Source organism: Xyrauchen texanus, chromosome 50 (assembly GCF_025860055.1).
Source record: "Xyrauchen texanus isolate HMW12.3.18 chromosome 50, RBS_HiC_50CHRs, whole genome shotgun sequence".
Taxonomy (NCBI): domain Eukaryota; kingdom Metazoa; phylum Chordata; class Actinopteri; order Cypriniformes; family Catostomidae; genus Xyrauchen; species Xyrauchen texanus.
This window is the reverse complement of record NC_068325.1, coordinates 13,482,685-13,506,262: the sequence shown is the minus strand read 5'-3', so window position 1 is coordinate 13,506,262 and position 23,578 is coordinate 13,482,685. Positions and strand designations below refer to the sequence as shown.

At 38.6% G+C, this 23,578-nt stretch overlaps 1 protein-coding gene across 1 annotated transcript in view; it reads right to left on the bottom strand.

Annotated features, from left to right (window-relative positions):
• Positions 1–23,578, bottom strand: part of LOC127640994 (DNA-directed RNA polymerase, mitochondrial-like) — a 50,637-nt gene that overhangs the window by 4,623 nt on the left and 22,436 nt on the right. The window contains 4 exon segments of the mRNA XM_052123731.1: positions 1,515–1,613; positions 5,796–5,848; positions 21,851–21,958; positions 22,800–22,886. Coding sequence (XP_051979691.1) covers positions 1,515–1,613; positions 5,796–5,848; positions 21,851–21,958; positions 22,800–22,886 — 347 coding nt within the window.

The following is a 23,578-nucleotide window of genomic DNA, read 5'->3' as shown; positions in this document are numbered from 1 at the left end:
AAAAGCCTCACAGACAACAGACCCTTCACACAAGGCGAGAGAGTGATAGGAGAAGATAAAAGTCAAAAAGAGAAAGAGTCCAAATTCAGGCAGCTGAATATGGTTTAAAAGAAAAGGAAGGAATTATTCCATGTGTGTTTCAAGGAGGTAATACTTAAGATATGAAGGTAATCATCAAGTTGGTTCTTGGTAGGTTGTTGGTAAACCTTAAAGTCAGCATGAAAGGTCATCCGCAAGCCATTTTAATTCTGTAATATGACGTATTCCCAAGTAAAACAGGACATTTAATGGAATTGATTGGATTGTGAAAAGTGGTCACTACATGACATATGATTGGAGGGAAGGGGTTGAAAAATAAGAAGGCTTGGTGGTGACATCCAAAAAGGAAATTTGTTTCAGAGGTGGATCAAGTTATTACAGTTTAAAGAAATAATAAAAAGATTTTCTAAGATTTTTTTCTTTGGAATAACATGATGAATCGATACTCAAATACAGTCCCCGAGCACTTTATTAACCACACCTGTACACCTACTTATTAATGCGATTATCTAATCAGCCAATCAGCAGCTGATTATCTAATCAGCCAAAATCATGACGATACGGGTCAGGAGCTTATGTTCACATCACAATGGGAAACAAATGTGATCTCATTGATTTTGACTGTGGTATGATTGTTGGTGCCAGATGGTCTAGTTTGAGTATTTCTATAACTACTGATCTCCTGAGTTTACTAGAATTTACTCCGAATGGTACCAAAAACAAAAAACATCCAGTGAGCAGCAGTTCTGTGGATGGAAATGCTTGGTCGATGAGAGAGGTCAACGGAGAATGGCCAGACTGGTCGAGCTGACAGAAAGTCTACGGTAACTCAGATAACCGCTCCAATTGTAGTGAGCAGAATAGCATCTTGTAATGCACAACACGTCTAACCTTGAGGCGAATGGGTTACAAAAGCAGAAGACCACGTTGGGTTCCAATTCTGTCAGCCAAGAACAGAAAGCAGAGGCTTCAGTGGGCACAGGCTCACCCAAACTGGACAGCTGAAGACTTGAAAAATGTAGCCTGGTCTGATGAATCTCAATTTCTACTGAGGCACACAGATGGTAGGGATTAGAATTTGATGCCAACAGCATGGTACCATCCATCCTTGTGTCAACAGTCCAGGTTGGTGGCTGTGGTGCAATGGTGTGGGGAATGTTTTCTTGGCACACTTTGGGTCTGTTAATACCAATCAATCATCGCTTGAATGCCACAGCCTATTTGATCTTGTTGCTGACCAATTCACCTCAACAAATAAAATAAAAGGTTAAACCTTAAAGCATTTTTATATTTAAAGATTAGTCTGTTTCATGGTAACTTTCCAAAAACGGCTTTCATTAAGAGGATGATAGGAATGGCGATTCAATACTGAAATAACCTGTGCTGACAGGGTTAGTTATTGAACATATGGTGTACTCTCTCTGTTTCTTACACACCTGGTTCATAGTGATTTAAGACAATAGTTGGTTCATCACCTATAGAAATGCAGCAATGTCATCATCATGTGAGTGGAGTCCAGTGAGTGGATGAAATTAGGAGGGAAGGCATTCTTCTGCTTCACACTGTCTGGTTTCCTAAATAAGGCACAAGAAAAGGAGGAAAGGCTGTCTTGGTATGAAGTGCACCTCATTCTCATTCTCTCTCTCACACACACATAGAGGAGTAATTAAGGCCAGCATAACCATATCCACAACGGCCATACCTACACCTGTAGCGTCTGGAGCTATACATCACTGAACAGTTAGGTCACTCTTAATTATCATCCAAGACGGAGACACGCATGACCTTAGTGCACCTACTAGACTGTGTAAGAGTAATGTGTGTGCTTATTCTGCCTGAAAACATTTTATCCACGTCCTGATTTAGCATTGGGGACACATAAATGAACCTTAGAATAGTTTTCTAATTAATTAAAGTAAATATCACAAAGATATTGAACTAATTATACTGGTGCAGTACGACGTCTAATGACTGAAGTACTAATTTGCCCTTATCTGGTGTATTCAAATGCATTTAAGTCTTAATTCCAATGGACTTAAGTAGCTTTCTTCACAAATGTCAGCTTTTCTAAATTAATTATTTCTTTATTTAAAAGATGTGATGTTTTATTTGAAAGATTATGGCACTGTCCATATGTACAATTATTATTCCTCACAAACAAAGAAGAGACTTATTGCTCAAAGCCTGAGTAGTTTTGAGGAAATCCAGTATGGGTCAAGAAAATGTCCTTGCAATTTTTTACTCCAAAATCAAAAGAAACAAATGAAGTATATATTGCATATAGAAAAAGAAACCTATTTTATGGCAATTCAGATTTTTTTTTACATTGTTATATTATTTTCATTATGCATTACAGTCACATGCATTTTACCCCACAATTCTCATTATTGCAATGTAACAAAAAGATTCATTTTCCATACTCAATATACTGTACATACAATAGCTGAGCACTTTATTTGGAACACTATGGACCTAATAAAGTGTCCGACAAGGTCTTCTGCTGCTGTAGCCAATCCGCCTCAAGGTTCGACGTGTTGTGCATTCTGAGATGCTATTCTGCTTACTACAATTGTACAGAGTGGTTATCAGAGTTACCGTAGCCTTTGTCAGCTCGAACCAGTCTGGCCATTCTCTGCATTTCCATCCACAGAACTGATGCTCGCTGGATGTTTTTTGGCACCATTGTGGTTAAACGCTAGAGACTATTGTGTGTGAAAATCCTAGGAAATCAGCAGTTACAGGAATACTCAAACCGTCTTGCATCAACAACCTTTCCACGTTTTAAATCATTGAGATCACATTTTCCCCATTCTGATGGTTGATGTGAACATAAAATGAAGCTCCTGACCCATATCTGCATGATTGTCTTCCACACGATTGGCTGATTAGTTAATAACATAAATAAGTAGGTGTACAGGTGTTCCTAATAAAGTGCTCAGTGAGTGTATATGTATAAAGTATATGGGTTAAATATGACTACAAAATTGTATTGATGTTTTGTGGCAATCACCCACATCTTAGAAGGCAAGTGAGGTTAAGCGAGCGTCTAAGAGTAATGTGTGTGCTTATTCTGCCTGAAAACATTATATCGTACCACTCTACATCCGGTTGAATATTGAAAGAAAGGAAAGAAGGGAGAAATAAATCTACATTATTTTCAAGAAACTTGGTTCAGTTAAACTGAATGGCATACTAAAGTCCTCTGATAGCATTTCCCGCTAACAATGTCCAAACAAATTTGAAAACAAACACTTCTTTTGAGTCAGGTCTTTTCAATTAATGAGCGACAAGTGCAATTTGAGTCGAGAAAAAAAAAATACTTCTGAGTCAGTTCTTAGCAATGAATCAGTCATGAATAGATAAAGTAAACATTTTATTTTAAAAAGATTCGTATATCGAATAATTAAGGAAAAGGAATTTTCAAACTCGTTAAATTCCTTACGATTTGCATCCATATTCCAAAGCCAATGTCAGAAAAAGAGGCTGTATTTAACATGCTTGTAAATACAATACCAAAAAGTAGTTTTGCAAGTTATCATTTTTTTTAAATGGTAATACTTAATCAGTCAAATGTAAAAGCGATAAAGGGTTTTATCCGACAGAGAATTTTGTCAGGATAGCGAACTCTCTATGGACCATAATGTCCGTAGTCCGCAGGGCTGGTGGCAGCAACTACTGTTGAAGGAGGCTTTACTTTGTTGGTATCATCTCTGTTGTAGATGATAGTCTGGACTTTAAAGGCTTTGAATTAACTCTTATTGGTAGCATACAGAGTACTGAATGTGTCTAGAAAGTATCCACAGCTGCTAACAGATTATCTGCTTTAGAGACCTGCTTAACATTGTGTTGGAAATCATATCTTGATGGGTGGAAATTTTGCTTCAGAAAGGCTTTAGGTCATTTGTCATGAGAGAGTTGCTGCCACCCTCTTAAATTTCATCATTTATTTAAGTCTCTTCATTAATGAGGGTCTGTTCAGGCTCTAATTAGACAATTTGAGGGACCCTTGAATACATGGGTGTGAAAACTACAGTTCAGTCTTTGCCAGAGTGTAGGAGTGGAAACAGAGTGAATCGCAAGGCTGCGTTTAATAAGTAAATATGCAGTTTGCATGCGCAGCGCATTCAGTAAATGAGCACTGCTCTGTTTTTGGCCCAGTGTGTCTAGAATTTTTGGTTTCCATTCACGGCCAAGAATTTTCACTTTGGTGCGTCACTTGTTGGGCCAAATCTAATTGTTTTTTTCTGCATCTCGTGAAGAAGCCGTTTTCGCTTTTAAAGGAAAGAACGCGTTAAGTCTGGACGTCAATACATTTCTCTCTTAGGGATCACAGTGTAGTCTATTCAAAATGTCAAACAATCATATAATCACTGGGCATCACCCTCAATTCAATATGGAAACTACTCAAACGTGATGTCATTAAATAGATCCTATGACCAAACTTCACACTGAAGGGCTAGATGTAAATTTGTCTTACTAGATCAGCTTGAAGGCTTCGTTTTTCATTTAACAACTTGGAAGTATGGCTGACACTTGAAGAGTGGTATATTGTCATGAAGAAATTCTGTACAGCCTGTCACTTGGTCTTAAGATGAACTGGACAGTAGTCTCTTTTTTTTCCAGCTAAACCTGATGATATCTGTGGCGGCTATCTGTCTAGCCATGAGCACTTAGTCTTGGACAAGGGGGGTTCCCTTTTCGTCACCCCAGCTTCTGTTAATGTGATTCCTGATGTCATAGCGAGTTCTGATGAGGCTATCGCCTTTCAGAGGCAGCGATAGAGAAGTATAAGTGCGCAAAAGTGAGGCCCATTGTAAGTGGTTTTTAATCGTGTCCTGGCAACTTTTGGGGGAAGGTCACTGAGATAATGGTCATCTGAAGCAAGCAGACCTAGCCTGGAAGATATTTCAATGGCGTGGTATAAGCCAGCTGTGGGTAAAGCACTGCAAACTGTGGAATGAAGTGATGGTATTGAAGACCAGATGCTGGTGTATGGATTGAACATTTGGAGAGTTTGTTTAATAAAACATTTTTTAAAATGGGGATGATGACAGTACCTTACTGATGCAATTTATTTGGGAGATAATGTCAAATTTCATCTTAACCATTTTAAAACAGTTGGTTTCCAAAGCAAACACATATTAAGGGATGATAAAACAAGTTCTGATGTTTACTCGTTGTCCATTCTGGGTGACTCTGGATTTAGTAAATTACATACAGGATGTGCAGCACTGACATTTCAACACAAAATGCCACTCTTCTCATTTGAGGGACTTTCTGCTTCTTTCAAATCCTCCAGGGTCTTCCGTATAGGATAATGAATGCTGCCTAGCCACTCTGATGTCCCAGAACAAAGCGTAAAACATTTCCCGGACACAGGTGCAGCTTTCTAAGTCTCTAGAGAACTCAAAGTGTTCCTTTTACTCACCAGTTTACTCATCATGTGCTTTAAGGATGGGAACTGGACATCTGCACTTATATGAGATCAGTTTCACTTTAATGAAGCTTTTATTTACTAAGCAACAAGAGTAAAGCGAATGGTTCAAGATCTAGGCTGGCAACTTGTAGGTTATGGGTTTGAACCCCACAAGGGATGATAAGATCACCATTGTGATAGCAAGACACTTAAATCCAAGTTGCCTCATGTGGACTGTTCCTATATGTATAGGGTCACTTAAAAGTGTCAAAATGATGGATAAATCATCAAAGGTCAAGTGTAAGAGGTGAGAGAGACTGTGGGGTGTAGCAGCACTTACTCATTGGCATCATGGCTGATGTGGATGTTCAGATTCTGCATGCTGCTCTTGAGCTGTAAAACATACAAGAGATTTTGAGTGTGTGCTGGAGGAAGCAAGCAGATTGTGTAATGCTAATAGTATATTCTGCGTCACTGCCTATTGGCTACATAGGCAGCTGCCTTCTAAGGCAGTATGCTAATATATGGAACCTCATAAATGACTCATTTGGAATGGTCCACATAGGCAGCAACATGTGTGTGGCACACAAATAGCGTTCCTCAAGGGATACTTGACTCACAATTAATTTAGATAGAGTTTGGTGTTAGCATGTTGCTAAGCTAACAAACAACTTGTCAGGCACAAAGCAGTGCACCTTTCTGAAATCGGTGTGGCGCTGTATTAAGCAAATAGCGTACACAAATATTGGTAAAATAGTAAATTTTAATTAGATTGAACTGCTTGTATGTGTGACGAGGAGGAGGGCGTAACTGAGCCATGATGAGGCACAGCCAGCGCCCTCCTCCTCGTCACACATACAAACAGTTCAATCTAATTAAAATGTACTATTTTACCCAATATTTGTGTTTGCTATCTATTAATTTGTTAATACATTGTCACACCAATATCAGAAAGGTGCACTGCTTTGTGCCTGACAAGATGTTTGTTAGCTTAGCAACATGCTAACTCCAAACTAAATTAATTGTGAGTCAAGTATGCCTTGAGGAGCGCTATTTGTGTGCAACACACATGTTGCTGTCTATGTTGAGCATTCCAAATGAGTAATTCCAAATGAGCCAGAAGAGGGCGTGGCCCACCCTCCTCTTCGTCACAGTATAATTTTCACAAAGCAAGGTGCAATCCATTCCCCATAAAGAATACATGCTATGGTGAATTAGAATTTGGCAAAAATAAGGTATCTTAGGAGCAGCATAGCAGTAGTTAAAAATGGCCTGTTTTTGGACCAACATTTGCGCCCAGCACACACTTAACAACTGACAGCCTTTTATTTTCGGTTGTGTTGGTGTGCACGTACATGACTGATAACAGACTGAGAGCATCAACAACAAAACCATTAATACCCAACTGAAGCTACGATCCTGGAATTCATTTACATACTCAATCATGTAGCAGTGGGAGAGTTTATTAGTTTATTCTTCAATGTCAACAAACAACATGAAAGAGGGGCTTGCGGCAATTTTTCGCATAAATTGCACTGAAGGGGGAAAAAAAATTCATGAGTCACTCTTCTTACGATTTGTCGGCCAGATTTCAAACAGCTTAGTGTAGCATAACTAGTTAGAGTGTTTTTGTAGAAGTACACACATTATACGACCAGTCATGGGTAGGTCGAAGAACAGTTGTTGACTAGTTGTCTACACAAAACGTCAAAGGCAACTAGCTTGAGTCATGCATGCTAGGCTTATGGTGCCATAAAATATGTATTCATAAGCAGCTCACTAGGTTTTAGAATAGAGAAAGTTATCGCACTGTCTATGGGAGAAACAGCTTATATAGACACAGTGTCATTAGATGACAAGAGCTTAACCTTAGTTAAGGTTGTTGTCCATCATATTGATGCTGAGATAGAGCCACTTGCATATGAGTGAGTGACTGCTCTTGTTATAGGAGCTGTCAGTTCCAGGGTTGCTTCCATCACATTACTTCTTAGATTAGACTGTCCGGTGCCACGGGAGCCTTTCCTGACTTCTAGTGCACGGTGAAAATGAGTGAAGTCTAAGACAGTGACGGACTGATATGCACCAGAGGAAAATTTACAAAAAGTGTTGAAGGGGAGGTGGGGTAAAAGTTTTTGCTTATAAATAGACACGTTTCCATTATCAGCCAAATGCGGGCGTGCTAGTGCTTACCAGAGCCATTTGTGTTCCCACTTTCAGTTCCAGCCCTTCGTCGAGGCTTCCTCAGGGCCAATGTCCCGCCGATTAACCTTGGGCCAAACAAGGAAAATGTCAAGTCATTGGGGTCAATGTCAAAGGCAAAGTTTCTCAAAGTCAGGTCAGAGGTTTCAGCACCAAAATACCCATTTCCCAATCTTCTATATTCAGCTACCAGCTAACCTCAACAGATCAACGGAGAATGGACAACCATAAGTAATGGTCAGTAGACAAAATCAGGGCCCTTTTGAAAATTTTGGCTGATAAAAATGTGCAACGTCAGATTGACATGGTGTCTGCTGAACAAAGACATGATTAATTATCTTGTCACCAAACTTGCCTAGTTGTGTATCCAGCATACAACAGTACAGGTTTGGGAATAATGTGGAAAAACAATTGCAGGCACAGTACAAATTAGTGTTCATTACGAGGGCTAGCTAGTCTCCACAGTCTATCTCAGCTTGAGTTTCCTTCTTGCTTATGAAATGGGCGGGATGTGTGACTTTGGCACCAGGGTGGAGTATTAAGGGCGGGTTTTAGGGCAAATCTGCTAGGCTATTGGTCACGTGGTGGGAATGTTGATAGATTTTGGTCTTGTGGCTTGAGGTCCGAGGCTTTTTGCCCAGGCTGAGCAGTTGATAGCCCTGGCCCGATAGTGGAAAATGGCTAATGAGTGTTGGACTGCTGGTTTACTGGGATGCATTGGGGTCATAACCAGGGTAAGAGTGATCTAAAAAGGTTACTGTGTGCATTCTGGATTGCCAATTTGGGGCAAAGGTGTAAGGTGAAATAAAACATGTGGCCGTCAATTTAAAAGATGTATTAAGACAAATTATTTGACTTGTTTTGCCACCATGAAGGTGAAGTTGGAGAGTTACAAGTTAATAATTGAAATATGTCTGATCAGTAACCTATTGATCTGTTGGTTATGACAGATCTGTGCAACTCAAACTCAAGATGAAGGGAGACAAGTCCTAAGAAAGCATGTTGGCATGATGCTCATGCAATGAAAAAGGGATTCCTGTATGAAGTGCAAGTTTTCCATGTTCGGACAGCTGCCTGTGTTTACCCTGCTGCTGATCAGAACACACATTGGGGAACCACTGATCTCTATCACTTGTTCCCTTGTGCCCCCTTTCTCGTTATTTAAACAAGGAAAGCCACCAACCTACATAGCACAACCTCAAAAATATGAAGATGATGCTCTTAAATACGATTTTATTTATTTTTGTGATTTTAATATTTTATTGGGAGTGGATGTAGATAGTTAACAGGAAATTATCGGGAGAGTAAGGAGGAACAGGATCAGGGATGACACTGGTCAAATTTGAACCCTCCCGCATGAGCACCTTAATACGTCTGGAGCATGTGTGCTAACCAGCAGGGCTGAAATGATTAGTTGACGTTATCGACAACATTGGCAGTAAAAATTGTCGACAAACATTTTCCTCATCTTTTTTTCATTGATGAATTGTCGGTTAAGTGCTAATGGTACTGGTAAACGCAGCCCTACTAACCAGTAGGCCAAAGCACCACATATTAAGGCTAGGGTATACTCAGGATTGGAAGGGTTACTTTTTAAATGTATTCCACTACAGATTACAGAATACATGATGTAAAATATAATTTGTAACGTATTCCGTTAGATTACTCAAGGTCAGTAACAGATTCTAAATACTTTGGATTACTTCTTCAGCACTGGTAGATTTTTTTCACTTGTTTTGACTATATAAACTCACATGTTAAAAATACATTCTCTGAAAAACCTAAATATCTTATGCAGTGATGTTTCTAAAACAAGATATATCAAATTGATCTTGTTTTAAGGATTTTTTATATTTTTACAGAAAAACAATAAAAAAAGCATTATCAAGAATATTTTTTTTTTCCCTAATATCAAAGTTCTTACTAGAAAAAAAATTATGATGATCCAATGTGAATTTTATTGATAAAAATATGTGCCTGGTTACATGTGCATGTAAAATGGATAGAAATAGCATTTAAGCTTAGATGGTAGAGCGGGTCGGCTGCCAATCGCAGGGTTGGCGGTTCGATTCCCGGCCCACACGACTTCACATGCCGAAGTGTCCTTGGGCAAGACACTGAACCCCAAGTTGCTAGACTAGCGCCTTGGCAGACTAGCGCAGACTAGCGCCTTGCATGGCAGCTCTGCTGCCATTGGTGTATGAGTGTGAATGGGTGATTGGGACACGGTGTAAAGCGCTTTGGTAACCTCTAAGGTTAAAGAAAAAGTGCTATATAAGTGCAGACCATTTACCATTCTATTTCTTGTACTCCAAACTTACTTCTCTGTCTGCTCGTATGAATGTAACACATCATAAGAAAGTGTTTCACCACTGTTCAAATGCACTTTGGATCACATAATTTATATGTATAAATGTTTTCCATCTGAAAGGACTAAATATTAAATGAAACAAAAGACAATATTAATCTCTTCAGTAATCAAATTACTTTTTGAATGTAACAGTATTCTAAATACCAATTATTTAAATTGTAACTGTAGTGGAATACAGTTACTTATACTTTGTATTTTAAATACGTATTCCCATTACATGTATTTCATTACTCTCCAACGCTGGGTATACTTGGCTATTTCCATCTTAGTATACTGACCACTAACCGATACAGACACATTCAACGCATGCACACTACAACTGCTTTATGATAGTCTTTTTGCACAGTCAATGGCATGTGCATGTGACGATGACACAGTGTGCATGACATTAATTTATTTGTCAGCACAGAATGCTCACACAGTCCATGTGCAGCCCTCTGTTCAATACACTAATTATAGTCCATATGAGCCCTTAACATTTAAAAATGTGTGACATATTAAAGTCATCCAACATTTAACTAGCTTGATATGACTGAAATCTCTTGCTATGACAGTCCCATGAAAATGCTAAGATCACAAGCCACAGATGGGATATGAAATGTGCCAAAAATGGCTGATTTGCATGGACACATGAAGGTCACAATTATTTACAAATCAGCACACAAAGACTTTCCAAATCTTTAAATCCCTGCATTTCACCTGCATACACAGGTGAAAATAATGGACACCTGATCAAACATGCTGGCATATAGATCCATCATTACAGTAATTAATCCAGCATAGTTTCAATGGTTGCAACAGTGAAACCAGAGTGACAGATGTGCATTCTCTGTGACAGCCTCTGATCCTCAGCAGTCTGATCTCAATCTATTACGGTCTGATGCTGAGTGCCATCTAATGGTAATAAAAGACACTTTGCATCATTGCAGAGTCAGATGAGATCAAAAAGATATTTCCCAAAAGAGCTGTTCAGTTTGTAATACTAAAACCCAGGAGAGAATTAGCATTTCCAAGCCATTTCCAATAGGTTTTTACAATAGTGTTTTTGAAAAAAAAATAAAGCAGTTTCAAAATTCACGTTTGGAAATGAGGTGTAATTTATGTAGGAGTGATCATTAAAGTCTCTTTAACCTTCTGAGACCAGAGTGTGACTGCTATGTGCATTTTCCATTCTGAATCTACAGTTGAAGTCAGAAGTTTACATACACCTTAACCAAATACATTTAAACTCAGTTATTCACAATTCCTGACATTTAATCGTAGAAATCATTCCCAGTCTTAGTTCAGTCAGGATCACTACTTTATTTTAAGAATGTGAAATGTCAGAATAATTGTAGAGAGAATGATTTATTTCAGCTTTTATTTCTTTCATCACATTCACAATGGGTCAGAAGTTTGCTTTGTTAATATTTGGTAGCATTGCCTTTAAATTGTTTAACTTGTGTCAAATATTTAGAGTATCCTTCCACAAGTTTCTCACAATAAGTTTCTGGAATTTTGGCCCATTCCTCCTGACAGAACTGGTGTAACTGAGTCAGGTTTGTAGGCCTCCTTGCTCGCGCACGCTTTTTCAGTTCTGCCCACAAATCGGATTGAGGTCAAGGCTTTGTGATGGCAACTACAATATTTAAATTTTACATTATTACATTTTATGCATTTGGCAGACAGTGCACTTATTACAGGGACACTCCCCCCGGAGCAACCTGGAGTTAAGTGCCTTGCTCAAGGACACAATGGTGGTGGCTGTGGGAATCGAACCAGCGACCTTCTGATTAACAGTTATGTGCTTTAGCACACTACGCCGCCACCACAGCCATATTGACACAACTTTGGAGGTATTCGTGGGGACATTGTCCATTTGGAAGACCTATTTATGACCGAGCTTAAACTTTCTGGCTGATGTCTTGAGATGTTGCTTCAATATATCAACATAATTTTCCTTCCTCATGATGCCATCTATTTTGTTAAGTGCACCAGTCCCTCCCGCAGCAAAGCACCCCACAACATGATGCTGCCACCCCCATGCTTCATGGTTGGAATGAGCTATGTTCATCTCTAGAAGACAGAGTGCGAGTCCTTCCTGAGCGGTATGATTGCTGTGTGGTCCCATGGTGTTTATTCTTGCATTCTATTGTTTGTCCAGAAGAAAGGGTTACCTTCAGGCATTTGGAAATTGCTGCCAAGGATGAACCAGACTTGTGGAGGTCCACATTTTTTTCAGAGGTCTTGGCTGATTTCTTTTGATTTTCCCATGTTGTCTAGCAAAGAGGCATTGAGTTTGAAGGTAGGCCTTAAAATACATCCACAGGTACACCTCTAATTCAGTACACCTCCTACCAGAAGCGAATTATCTAAAAGCGTGGTGTCATCATTTTCTGGAATTTTCCAAGCTGCTTAAAGGCACAGTTAACTTAGTGTATGTAAACTTCTGACCCACTGGAATTGTGATCTTGTAAAAATTACTTGTGTCATGCACAAAGTAGATGTCCTAAACAACTTCTTACACTATGACTAGCATTATAGTTGGCTAATATGAAATCTGTGGCGTGGTTAATTTCACTTCAACTGTGCTGATTACCATTGTCCCATGTCTGCCAAACATGGTGAGTGGTCCAAACATAATCTGCAGCCTGAAACTGAATTTTTCATAGGAAGTTTGGACTGATTACACTGCTGCATAAAGAGCTATAGGATGCTCCCTGGCTCCTTATTAAGTGAATGACCTAACCTTTAGTGTACTGTTTGTCTGCACTGGTCTCAGAACAATTTGAAAAGCACCTTATTTTTATACAAACTCCATATAAAGCCACTGAAAGCAATTTTTCAGCTTTTGGATGAACCCATTGATTCTCAGTGTGATAAAGCACAGTAAATATAGGATATCTAAGAAAAAAGTTTGCTGAAATACACATTAGTGTACACTGTGTTTAACAGCGTGACGTTTCATAAATTGCTAAAAAAAAATTAAATGGCATATCGGATGAAACTTGAGATTCTAATCTTTTCTCTCAAACAGGTTTCGATGTAAAAAGTTAATTAGTTCTCCTGCCAGAAGTATATTTGTTAACGTTTCTCCCAAAGATAAACTCTGCCGTGGTTTGCGCCACATTGTTTTGTCACTTAAGTTTAAACCTTTACTGACAGCAGTTGGTTTAAATGAATTTAAATCATGAGTTGCACATAGCAAACCCAAAATTCAATGTCCACGCTGGGTCACACAAGATTAAGCAATGGTAACCACAGACCGTAGTTTACAATATAAATCAAAAACTGCTCTTCTAAAAAACTATTCGAAATTCCTGAGGTAATTTTTAGCCTTCTGGGTTGGCCTACAAATTGACATCTTGACTGAACATCTCTACTGTCCATTAAATTACCATTAAAAAAACAATCAATAAGAATGCTTCAAACCCAAGACATTCTGGCACAAGCCTTGGAACACCAGGAATGCTTTTGCTGAAAGCTTCCATCTGAGAATCATGGTATAAGGTACAACATTCTCTAATTATTCAGCATCCTCAAGAGAGAAGCTCCATGCCATACCACTGCTGACCTCTTGAACGTTATGTCCCGTGGGAGTCTTTTCAACTGTATTCATCAACCACAAAAACAACATCTTTTGCTGGAAGATCAATTAAAATGGATGATTCATGCTTCACAGCAGTGCAAGCCATAACCCTGATCCTCCCAATATTAAAAAATATCTTGCAGTGCGAATGTTAAGGCAACTTTGTTTTTGATTTATCTTTTAGACCAGACGAAACTTCAGCTTTAGCCAATTAGCAGGATGTGAAAAGCCTCGACCTTTGTATTGCAAGATTTTGCATGGAAAGAAGGTGTGGCCAAATGTGAAACACCCTAACTGCTTGCAGAGAAACCTTTTTTATGCCTTACTTTACTCTTAAGAGTGAATATATAAAGAAACTCACTGCTAAAATTATTTCCTCGCCTATTTTGAATATTCAGTTTTGCTATGTACAAAGCATTGCCCACACAGAGGTCACTGCCAAACCAAGCAACTTCCTGTTGGTCAACGCTACAAATTTGCACGACAAAGTTTGCCAAAATTAATGTAGGTAAATTCTTTGCCATGGGAATTCCATCAGGCAAAATTCCTGATTCCCACTGATATGACTATATTTCGACCATGGAATTTCACCAAGCAAGAGTAAATGTTACTGAGTCTATAATCTGAGCATTGGCCCTACATCCTTCAGGATCAGATTGTCGACCGGGAATAGAACAGCACTCCCAAGGGAAATCACATTTGCCCTTTCCAAGGGTACCACAAGTGTCGGCCACTAAAGCAAAGGCAACAAACGGTTCCTGTACATTTCGTCCCAGCTGGTCGTCCTCACAGTATTAACAGACTGTATAGCCAGTGAAAAAAAGCCTAACCTAAACTGATTAAAAGCAAACAATCACATCAGATAGCTTTAGGGATGCATATCCGCAGTCTGGTTCACTCCCAAGTATAATTACATTTCTCCCTATCAACAGACACAGGCGCGTAATAAATACTGACGATTTCACCTAAGCTTATTTGTTTACTTTGTTACGACGGCATCACTCTCCCATTTCCCCAGCATCTAATTAATACACCATTTCTCATGTAGAGAAAGATCAAGGGTGGGTTGGAAGAAATTGAATCACGGCGAGGTGACCTTAGTTGAAGTGTCTCATTGCTGCAGCATGATGAAACATTTCCTTGATTACAGTTGAAGTAGGGAACTGAGATTTCTACTGATTTGGATTTTCTTCTAGGTTTAAGAGTCACACTGTAGAAGAGAGGTTGTGTAGAAGAGGTTTTGTATAACTTTGACGCAGTTAAGTGGTATACACAAAATGTACCAAGAACTACTTTATAAAGACAATTGACTATCTGCAAAAAAAACAAAACAAAAACAAAACATTTATTTTAAGACCTTAAGATTCCTGCTTTGTAGGTGCTGCAATTGGAGCTTGCCATTTGAATTTCAGACTTTCTTTAACTCGCCATGACTGGGTGGGTCAAGTTTATAGCCATCGTTGATGTGCAAGCATAAACAGTGTTGATGCATTTATCTGTGTGACATCATTGTTGCACAAGTTCCTACCTTTTTTGCAGCTTATTTTCACATTTCAATGAAAAGTATTGTCAAGTTTTGAGTTCTGAAACAGCATGTTTTCATAGTGCATCAAGCCCTTTTATCTCAAAAGATCAAGGGAAATTTGATTCCTTATGATATGACCTCTTTAATGCTCCTCACATACCAAACACTCATTAGCAAACTGCACGGAGGCAAACCCAGATATCATAAAACAATGAAGATTCTGTCTGTATTTCCTCACCCATGTGGTTCCAAACTTTTGATTCACTTCTGAAGCTTTAAAGCTTCAGTACCATTCGTTGAAATTGCATGGAAAACAGCAACCAACAACTTTGCCACGAAGAAAGTCATACAGGTCTGGAGTGACATGTGAGTAAAATACGACAGAATTTAGATCTATTTAAAACCACGAAACTGACAATCTGACAAGTGTGGCAGACTACTAGAATATCCCTCAAGACATAAATAATCTATTATGTGTGCCTGCCAACCAAGGGTTGTCTCCATTGCTAGGCGAATAAAAAATAGACTGGCTATAGTGTGGTTGATGCTCTAAATGGTGTTGTACATCATCAACATCCAACCCTGACTAATCAACCATCTTTTGAGGATAAATGGCTGTGTGAGTCATGGCAAGTTTGTGCAGTATAGGGATATACAAAACTACTTGGTTAGTTGCCTAATCAACAAATCTATCTTAAGGAACAATAATAAGGCTGGTTTTGAATACACCTGACCTTAATCGGATACGTTTCTAGAGGGGCGTCTACAAAAAAACGTTCTTGCTTCAAAAACAGCTCAACAGATGGCAATGGAATGGACCCTCCATTCTATTGCTATCTGTTGAACTGTTTTTGAAGCAAAACATTTTTTTTTGTAGACGCCCCTCTAGAAATGTATCTGATTCTTGAGTATCTTTTTTACCAATGTTTGTATAAAGAATAGTGCTCAAGCACCTAAAACGGCATTTCACTACTGTGCGCTCAGCAGGAAACAGCAGTTTTCACAGGTAAAGTGACTTTTTATGTTACATAATGTTAACATGTTTATTTGGTCACCGTATGCAGCCAGATCTTTTAATTAAATCCACTCATGCAAAACTTGTGCTACTATGTTTTTATTGTTGTAGTAAAATTATTTCTAGCTATCACTGTGCAAAAAACAAAACAAAACAAACAAACAAAAAAAAGACTAAATATCGGTTCTGCATGTCAATTATTGGACATTTAAACAAAAACAATCATTATTGGTAATAAAAAAATAAAAAATAGTCTCTAGACTATTTTTAACTTGATGTGCGGTCTTCAAAATGGAATGTCCAAGATGGGACACTCAAAAAAACAAAACAACCCAAATGGCTCTGTGTATGGAAAATGTTATGCAATTGAAATGCGTAAATCTTAATTTAATTTTATTCTTTTTTTTAATCATATAAACTGTCTAAAATCTTAAGGACATTATGCTGTAACCAAGCTAATTCAAGCACCACAGCTAAAAACTGAAATATATCTAGATAAACTAGATGACCTGACTAATCAACTAGTTGACTGTTGGATGAATAATCGACTAGCAATCAATTACGACCAATCCCTAGTGTTGTATTGTCAACAATCGGCACATTCTGGAAACAAGTGTCTGTAGAGAGGAAAAACAGCCCAGCCTTAGTAATGACTCAATATACATGGAGGGGCATAAAACTGCCACTCTGCATACATTTTTAGCTAAGCTGGTGTTTTCATCCTAAATTTAGCAAGCAGACCATTACAATTAGAAGATGAAACATAAGCACTGAATATAATTATTATATTGTCATCCAACTGGATAGATGAGGAGGGTTTTACATACTGAATTCCAAAATGGTGGTTTTACATGCCGAGTGCCATAAATGGCCATCACACCTCCTGCTCAGTAAAACAAAATGGCTTCAATAGTGACATTTTTATGAGGGTGCACCAATGATGATTCTATAAATTCCTTAAAAATCCAATAAAATAAAATTAACTTAATTCATTGGACTGAGTTATGTTATTCAGGACCAGACAATACAGACCATAACTCAAGGAGATCCTCTCAATTCAATTTACTTACTGGATTTTTTTTTATTAATATTTATATAAATATTTTAACAAATAGTTCCCTGGAGTATTAGAAGCTACCTGTAGTATGAATAAACTCTCATGCTGGGCAAGGCTGGGAGATAATGCTGTTTTGCCATTTAAGAGATAGCGTTTTAACACACCCAGGTTTCTCCAGGAGAACGCAATTTATGTGGCCATGTTTTTAAAGAGTACGCATAGGATGGAGCCATACATCATAGCAACAAATAAACACAGCTGAAAGAATGCAACATTTCTGGCAGTTCATTGGGAAAATGAAAAAGCACATAAACTATAAAATATACCCATTTATACACAACAATTTCAAATATCAACTACTGTTCCTCATGTCAGCGTATATACGCTCAAGTACAATGGGGGAATCCCAGCATTTCAAGTAAGAGGGAAACCCCACTATTGAAATGCAATTCTGCTGCAGGTCGCAAAGGAAAATGCTTAAGGAAATGAACACAGCAACAACAATAAAAAAATATCTCGAAATAAAGTGAGCAACAGAGAATAAAATAGCAACATCTCCCTTGGATTTCAAGTTTGATATTTACACAAGCATTGCAGGGAAATTATTTTCCTGTGGAGAAACAGCTTATTTACCACCACATTTTTAGCCTCATGTAGATTTCTCACAATAAACAGCTTTTTTGGTGTCCATGCAAACGAGCTCAATGACTACCAGCTTGGCTCCTGCCCTTAGAAGCTGACATTTGACAGCACTGGGAAAAGGCCAATCGACACCTTTACAAAGCAGTGGCAGCTTAGCACCAGCAGAACCCCACTGAGCATAACACAATCCATTAGGGTGCTATTACACATTATTTCCACTGTGGACCTATGAAAGTGAAAAGGCCTGGCACATGACACAACACATGTTCCCAGGGGTGACAGGGAAAAGAATGGGTCCAGTCCTTCGCAAAAGTGGACCACATCCCTCATTCTGTGCACATTGAGGGGTTTTCCTGGGTCAAAAATGGTATGTGGAAAATTCATTAAATAATTCAGGTTTTCCAGTCTGTGACATGTCGTCCAGTGAATCGTGCAAGTGATCCACTTGATCTCGAGCACCATGTGTATATAAGAGCACACCACCTGGTGTGGTTTACTTGACACTCACGCAAAACAAGGCTTCAATTACACTGTGTGCTCCAGATGTGAAGTGCATTTAGCATAACACATTTAAGCCTCAAACGTGAGATGAATGCAATTAAATTTACTTTGTCGGACCGATATTTTGGTTGGCCCTCCGTTGAAAAATATTCAGCGCACAGCAAACCCTGCACACCAATCTCATTCAGGCCAAAATTATGTTCTGATGCAAACACACATACCACTGAACCCCTTTGCACAGTCAGTGTATGTATTTCAACTAGGGCTTTCGATTTAACGTATTAATTCAGTGCGATTAAATTTACAAAAAATTACGCAAATAATCGCAATGCCCCCGGACCATAATTAGGAAGATTCCTGAGAAAAGCAAGCTTGTAGTACCACCTGTTTACTCCAGAGGGCAGTAAGTGAAATTTCAGCTGTATGAGCAACATGCAGTTTATACAGTGAAGAAAACACTTCAGTAGGCAGAACAACACAGACATGCGTAACGTTCTTGCATTCAAAACACTTGGAGCAATGCGAACAAAGGGATCTCAAGATGTGTTTAAAGATTGAGTATTAATATTTAACTTGAAACAGTGAACTAAACATTTTATGTTTATGACGCAACGCACGCTACTCAAGCATGTCTGACGTAAGTGTCCTTAAACAAGCCCTCATAATAAATCTCGAACTGACAAATTCAATTGCGAAATGGATTGCTGTGAACTGTGTGCCAATGACTGACTTATGATCAATAAGTCATATTGTAGTAAACAATACGTTTTTTTGTATTGTCTTATCAATGATTAACTCTTCTGCAACAAAAATGTAATGCATTTTAATTATCTGAATATTTTTTATTTTATATATATATATATATATATATATATATATATATATATATATATATATATATATTTAAAGATAACTATGTATCATTATTTAATCATTATATATTGAATTATATTTATTTGAGGGCTCTCTCACCAAATATTTGTACATGCGATTAAATGCGCTTATTTGTGATTATTCGGGACAACATGTAATTAATTTGATTAAAATTGTTAATCGATTGACAGCCCTAATATATATATACATACACACACATATATACTGAATATTAGTTTTTTTAAATGTGGTATTAGGCCAGCAGCTACAGCAAATGTTAAGCAAATGTGAAACAGACGGGTTGCCAGATGCACTCTGCTGGATTCCCCCACGCACTACAGGCCACCGCTGTGCCACCTCAGCTATGTTGCTGATGCTATTTGACAGCAGCACAAGCCGTCAGCATGCAAAACCTCCATCACATTACTCCATTGTTTCACTCCCAGCTGCACTAGACCTTTTTAACAAGCAGCACTACTGGGATTCAGGTCGAGGTGGAGGGCAGGGCAGTACGCCTGCTGTGTGGAGACAGGTAGGACTTTCTGCTAAATTCTGCTGAGAAAGTACAGCAGTAGTACTCCAAATTGGGAGGACCTACCATTTCATACTTAAAAGGGAAATTGTCAAGTTGAATGCATTTGGTTCCTGTTCAAGACCCCATGAAATCACGACAAGCACAATTTTTTCCTATGTTGACATACAACGATCAGCCACAACATTAAAACCACCTGCCTAATATTGTGTAGTGCTGCCAAAACAGTGCCAACCCGCATCTTAGAATAGCACTCTGAGATGATATTCTTCTCACCACAATTGTACAGAGTGGTTATCTGAGTTACTGTAGACTTTATCAATTCATACAGTCTGGTCATTCTCTATTGACCTCTCTCATCAACAAGGCATTTCCGTCCACAGAACTGCCGCTCACTGGATTATTGTAAATTCTAGAGACTGTTGTGCGTGAAAATCCTAGGAAATCAGCAGTTAAAGAAATACTCAAACCAGCCCAACTGGCACCAACAATCATGCACGCTCCAAATCACTGAGATCAAATTTTTCTCATTCTGATGGTTGATGTGAACATTAACTGAAGCTCCTGACCCCTATCTGCATGATTTTATGCACTGTACTACTGCCACACAATTTGCTGATTAGATGCGGGTCGGAACTGTTTTGGCAGCACGAGGGGGACCTACAAAATATTAGGAAGGTGGTTTTAATGTTGTGGCTGATCGATGTATTTCCTATTAACACAGGAAGTTGGGGTAGGGCACATTGAAGGCACAGGACATTTTATGTGCCCATGGGTGTAATATTTAAGCAAAAAAAAAAACAAAAACAAAAACATGAAAGGTCATAATGTATATTGTGACAATTGCTATTATACTCTGGACAAAACTAAGAGACCACTGCAAAATTACCAGTTTCTCTGGATTTACAATTTATAGGTATATGTTTGAGTAAAATGATTTTTTTTTGTTTTATTCTATAAAGTACTGACAACATTTTACTGAAATTCCAAATAAAACGTATTGTCTTATAGAGCATTTATTTGCAGAAAATGACAACTGGTCAAAATAATAAAAAAGATTGTGTTTTCAGACCTCGAATAATGCAAAGAAAACCAGTTCATATTCATTTTTAAAGAATTTCAAATCACAGCTTTCATGCGTCTTGGCATGCTCTCCAACAGTCTTTCACATTGCTGCTGGGTGACTTTATGCCACTCCTGCCGCAAAAATACAAGGCAGGGTCTGGATCCGGTGGTCCATCATCCAAACATCGATTGACCTGACTGAGTGGCATGGAGCATTGTCCTGCTGGAAAAAACAATCCTCAGAGTTGGGGAACATTGTCAGAGCAGAAGGAAGCAAGTTTTCTTCCAGGATAACCTCGTATGTGGCTTGATTCATGCGTCCTTCACAAAGACAAATCTGCCCAAATCCAGCCTTGCTAAAGCACCTCCACCATCACCGATCCTCCACCAAATTTCACAATGGGTACGAGATACTGTGGCTTGAAGGCCTCTCCAGGTCTCCGTCTAACCATTAGACGACCAGGTGGAAGATCAGTGATGATCTATTTTCTTATTGACACACTAAAGCTGAAGATATAAATAACCATCTAAAAGACAATTTTTTTTTAATCTTATGTGCCTTAAGACTTTAGCACAGTACTTTAAATGACTGCATTATAAAATTCCAGATTTTCCAGGATGTGAGGGAAACCTGTTATATTGCTTTGGAGGTGTACAACTTTCAGTTCAGTTCAGTCAATGATTGAATGAGTCACTTATAAAATAAAAGACAATAAATATGTAATTTCTAACAACAATCAGTGAATGAATCAAAAGGAAAAATGTATCAAAAATCCCCACCACTTTTTGGAATACCACAAACGCAGGGCGAAATGTTTTTTAAAACGTCCCAGTGGTGTTGGACTGCCATCCAATCATATTTGAGGGCCAGAACTAATATAGACTAAAAGCCACAATTTTGATTTCATTGTGTCAAGTAAAACTTAGAAACTCGCTAATACTAAAATGGCCTAATTTCTTTTTTCATGGGACTGGAATTAATGGTAAATTACAAGTACACTCACAAATATTTAGTTTCAAACTAGTTATTTCGACATTGACACTTACCATTTGGTTTTTCATTCTGTGGTAAGGCTGAACAATAGGAAGTCCCAGCGGCGTCACCCACTCCACCGTTCTCCCCGACATTAGCCTAGCGCTCTCTGTTAGCCAGTCCTGAGGCAAAAAAGATCAGGGTTCACAACAGCATCAACACTAGATGGCTTCTTTATATTGGGAATTACACTTTTTAGATGTTGAACCACATTTGCATAATGAATTGGACCCATCTACAAAGTAATCTAAACTGAAATTAAAACCTCTATCCGTGACGAGAAAACCATCTGTTATTTTTCCGCTGTTATACTGTAACTTCTCCTGAAAAATAGCAAGCTAAAAGTAGCCGGCAAAAAATCCATCTGGAAAAATCCAGATGCACAGATGGGAAGTTGTTGCAAAGTTGAAGCATTTAAAAAAAACCTGCTGATCCACAGCAACAGTGCTGGCTCCACAGTTTGGCTGCCACAGATATCCAAAGTCGCACAGTCGCAAGGTCCCCAGAGCTCTTCCTGTTTCATTTGGAAGCGGTCCGGGGCCTGAAGTGCATCCATTCATCAGAGTGTTCTCCAACAGTCTGGGCCTAAAGCCCCCAATCCCATCCACTCCTGTATCAGGAGAGAATAATCCAACTACCTGGGCTCAATTGGGTAAGAAAGATAAACTTTTTAAAATGTTTAAATTAAGTTGAATTTTCTTATCCAATTGCCAAATAGCAGATTTCTCAGCAAAAAAAGAGGCGTATGTCAAAATATGGTATGTCATTTTGATTCTCAAGTAAATTTAACTTGTTTTAAGATTTAGATATTTTTACTGTAAAAAAACACACACACACACAAAAAAAACTAGAGCAATCATTCAAAGTAAATAGAGGAGCAGCAGGGGTTTAGATTTGAGTTTTTATACAATATATAAAGGGAGAAGGCAACTTGTGATAAACATGATATTTGACATTGTATACCTGAATCTCCCTCGTCCCAGTGAACATTTCCTTCAAGCTGCTGAAAACCTGATGCACCAGGTAATGTGAAGCATCCCATATGCATTCCTGTGGATTGAAAATGACAGTGTTGGGTCAGTTTCTAAAAAAAATTAAATAATCCACTACAAATTATTAACATTTCTGTAAAATTATGTGTCCAAGGGAACACATTAGCACTGTAACAGGACAGTGTATCCAGCAATCAGCAATCAGCAATCGAAGAGCTATGTCAGGGGCGGCTGTGGCTCAGATGGTAGAGCGGGTCGGCTACCAATCGCAGGGTTGGTGGTTTGAATCCCGGCCCACATGGCTCCACATGCCGAAGTGTCCTTGGGCAAGACACTGAACCCCAAGTTGCTCCCAATGGCAGGCTAGCACCTTGCATTCAGCTCTGAGTGTGGATGGGTGATTGGGACACAGTGTAAAGCGCTTTGGTAACCTCTAAGGTTAATAAAAAGGCGCTATATAAGTGCAGACCATTTACCATATATTAGGCTGCGATATAAAAATAAAAAAAAGAGTTTGTTGAGAGAAACGGCAACAGAAATAATATAGAAATGTCACCAAAACAATGTTATTTGATTTTGCTTTAGCAATCAGAAGTACATGGAGATTAGCTCCCCTGACTCCACGAGGTGATAATTCTATCCCTGCTAGGGAGAGAGATGAGAGGACCATTAATTGTTTCTATGGTTGCCCACAAGACTAATGCAAACAGAGGGAAACTTAATCCTTAATGTTCATGTCACATGCAGAAA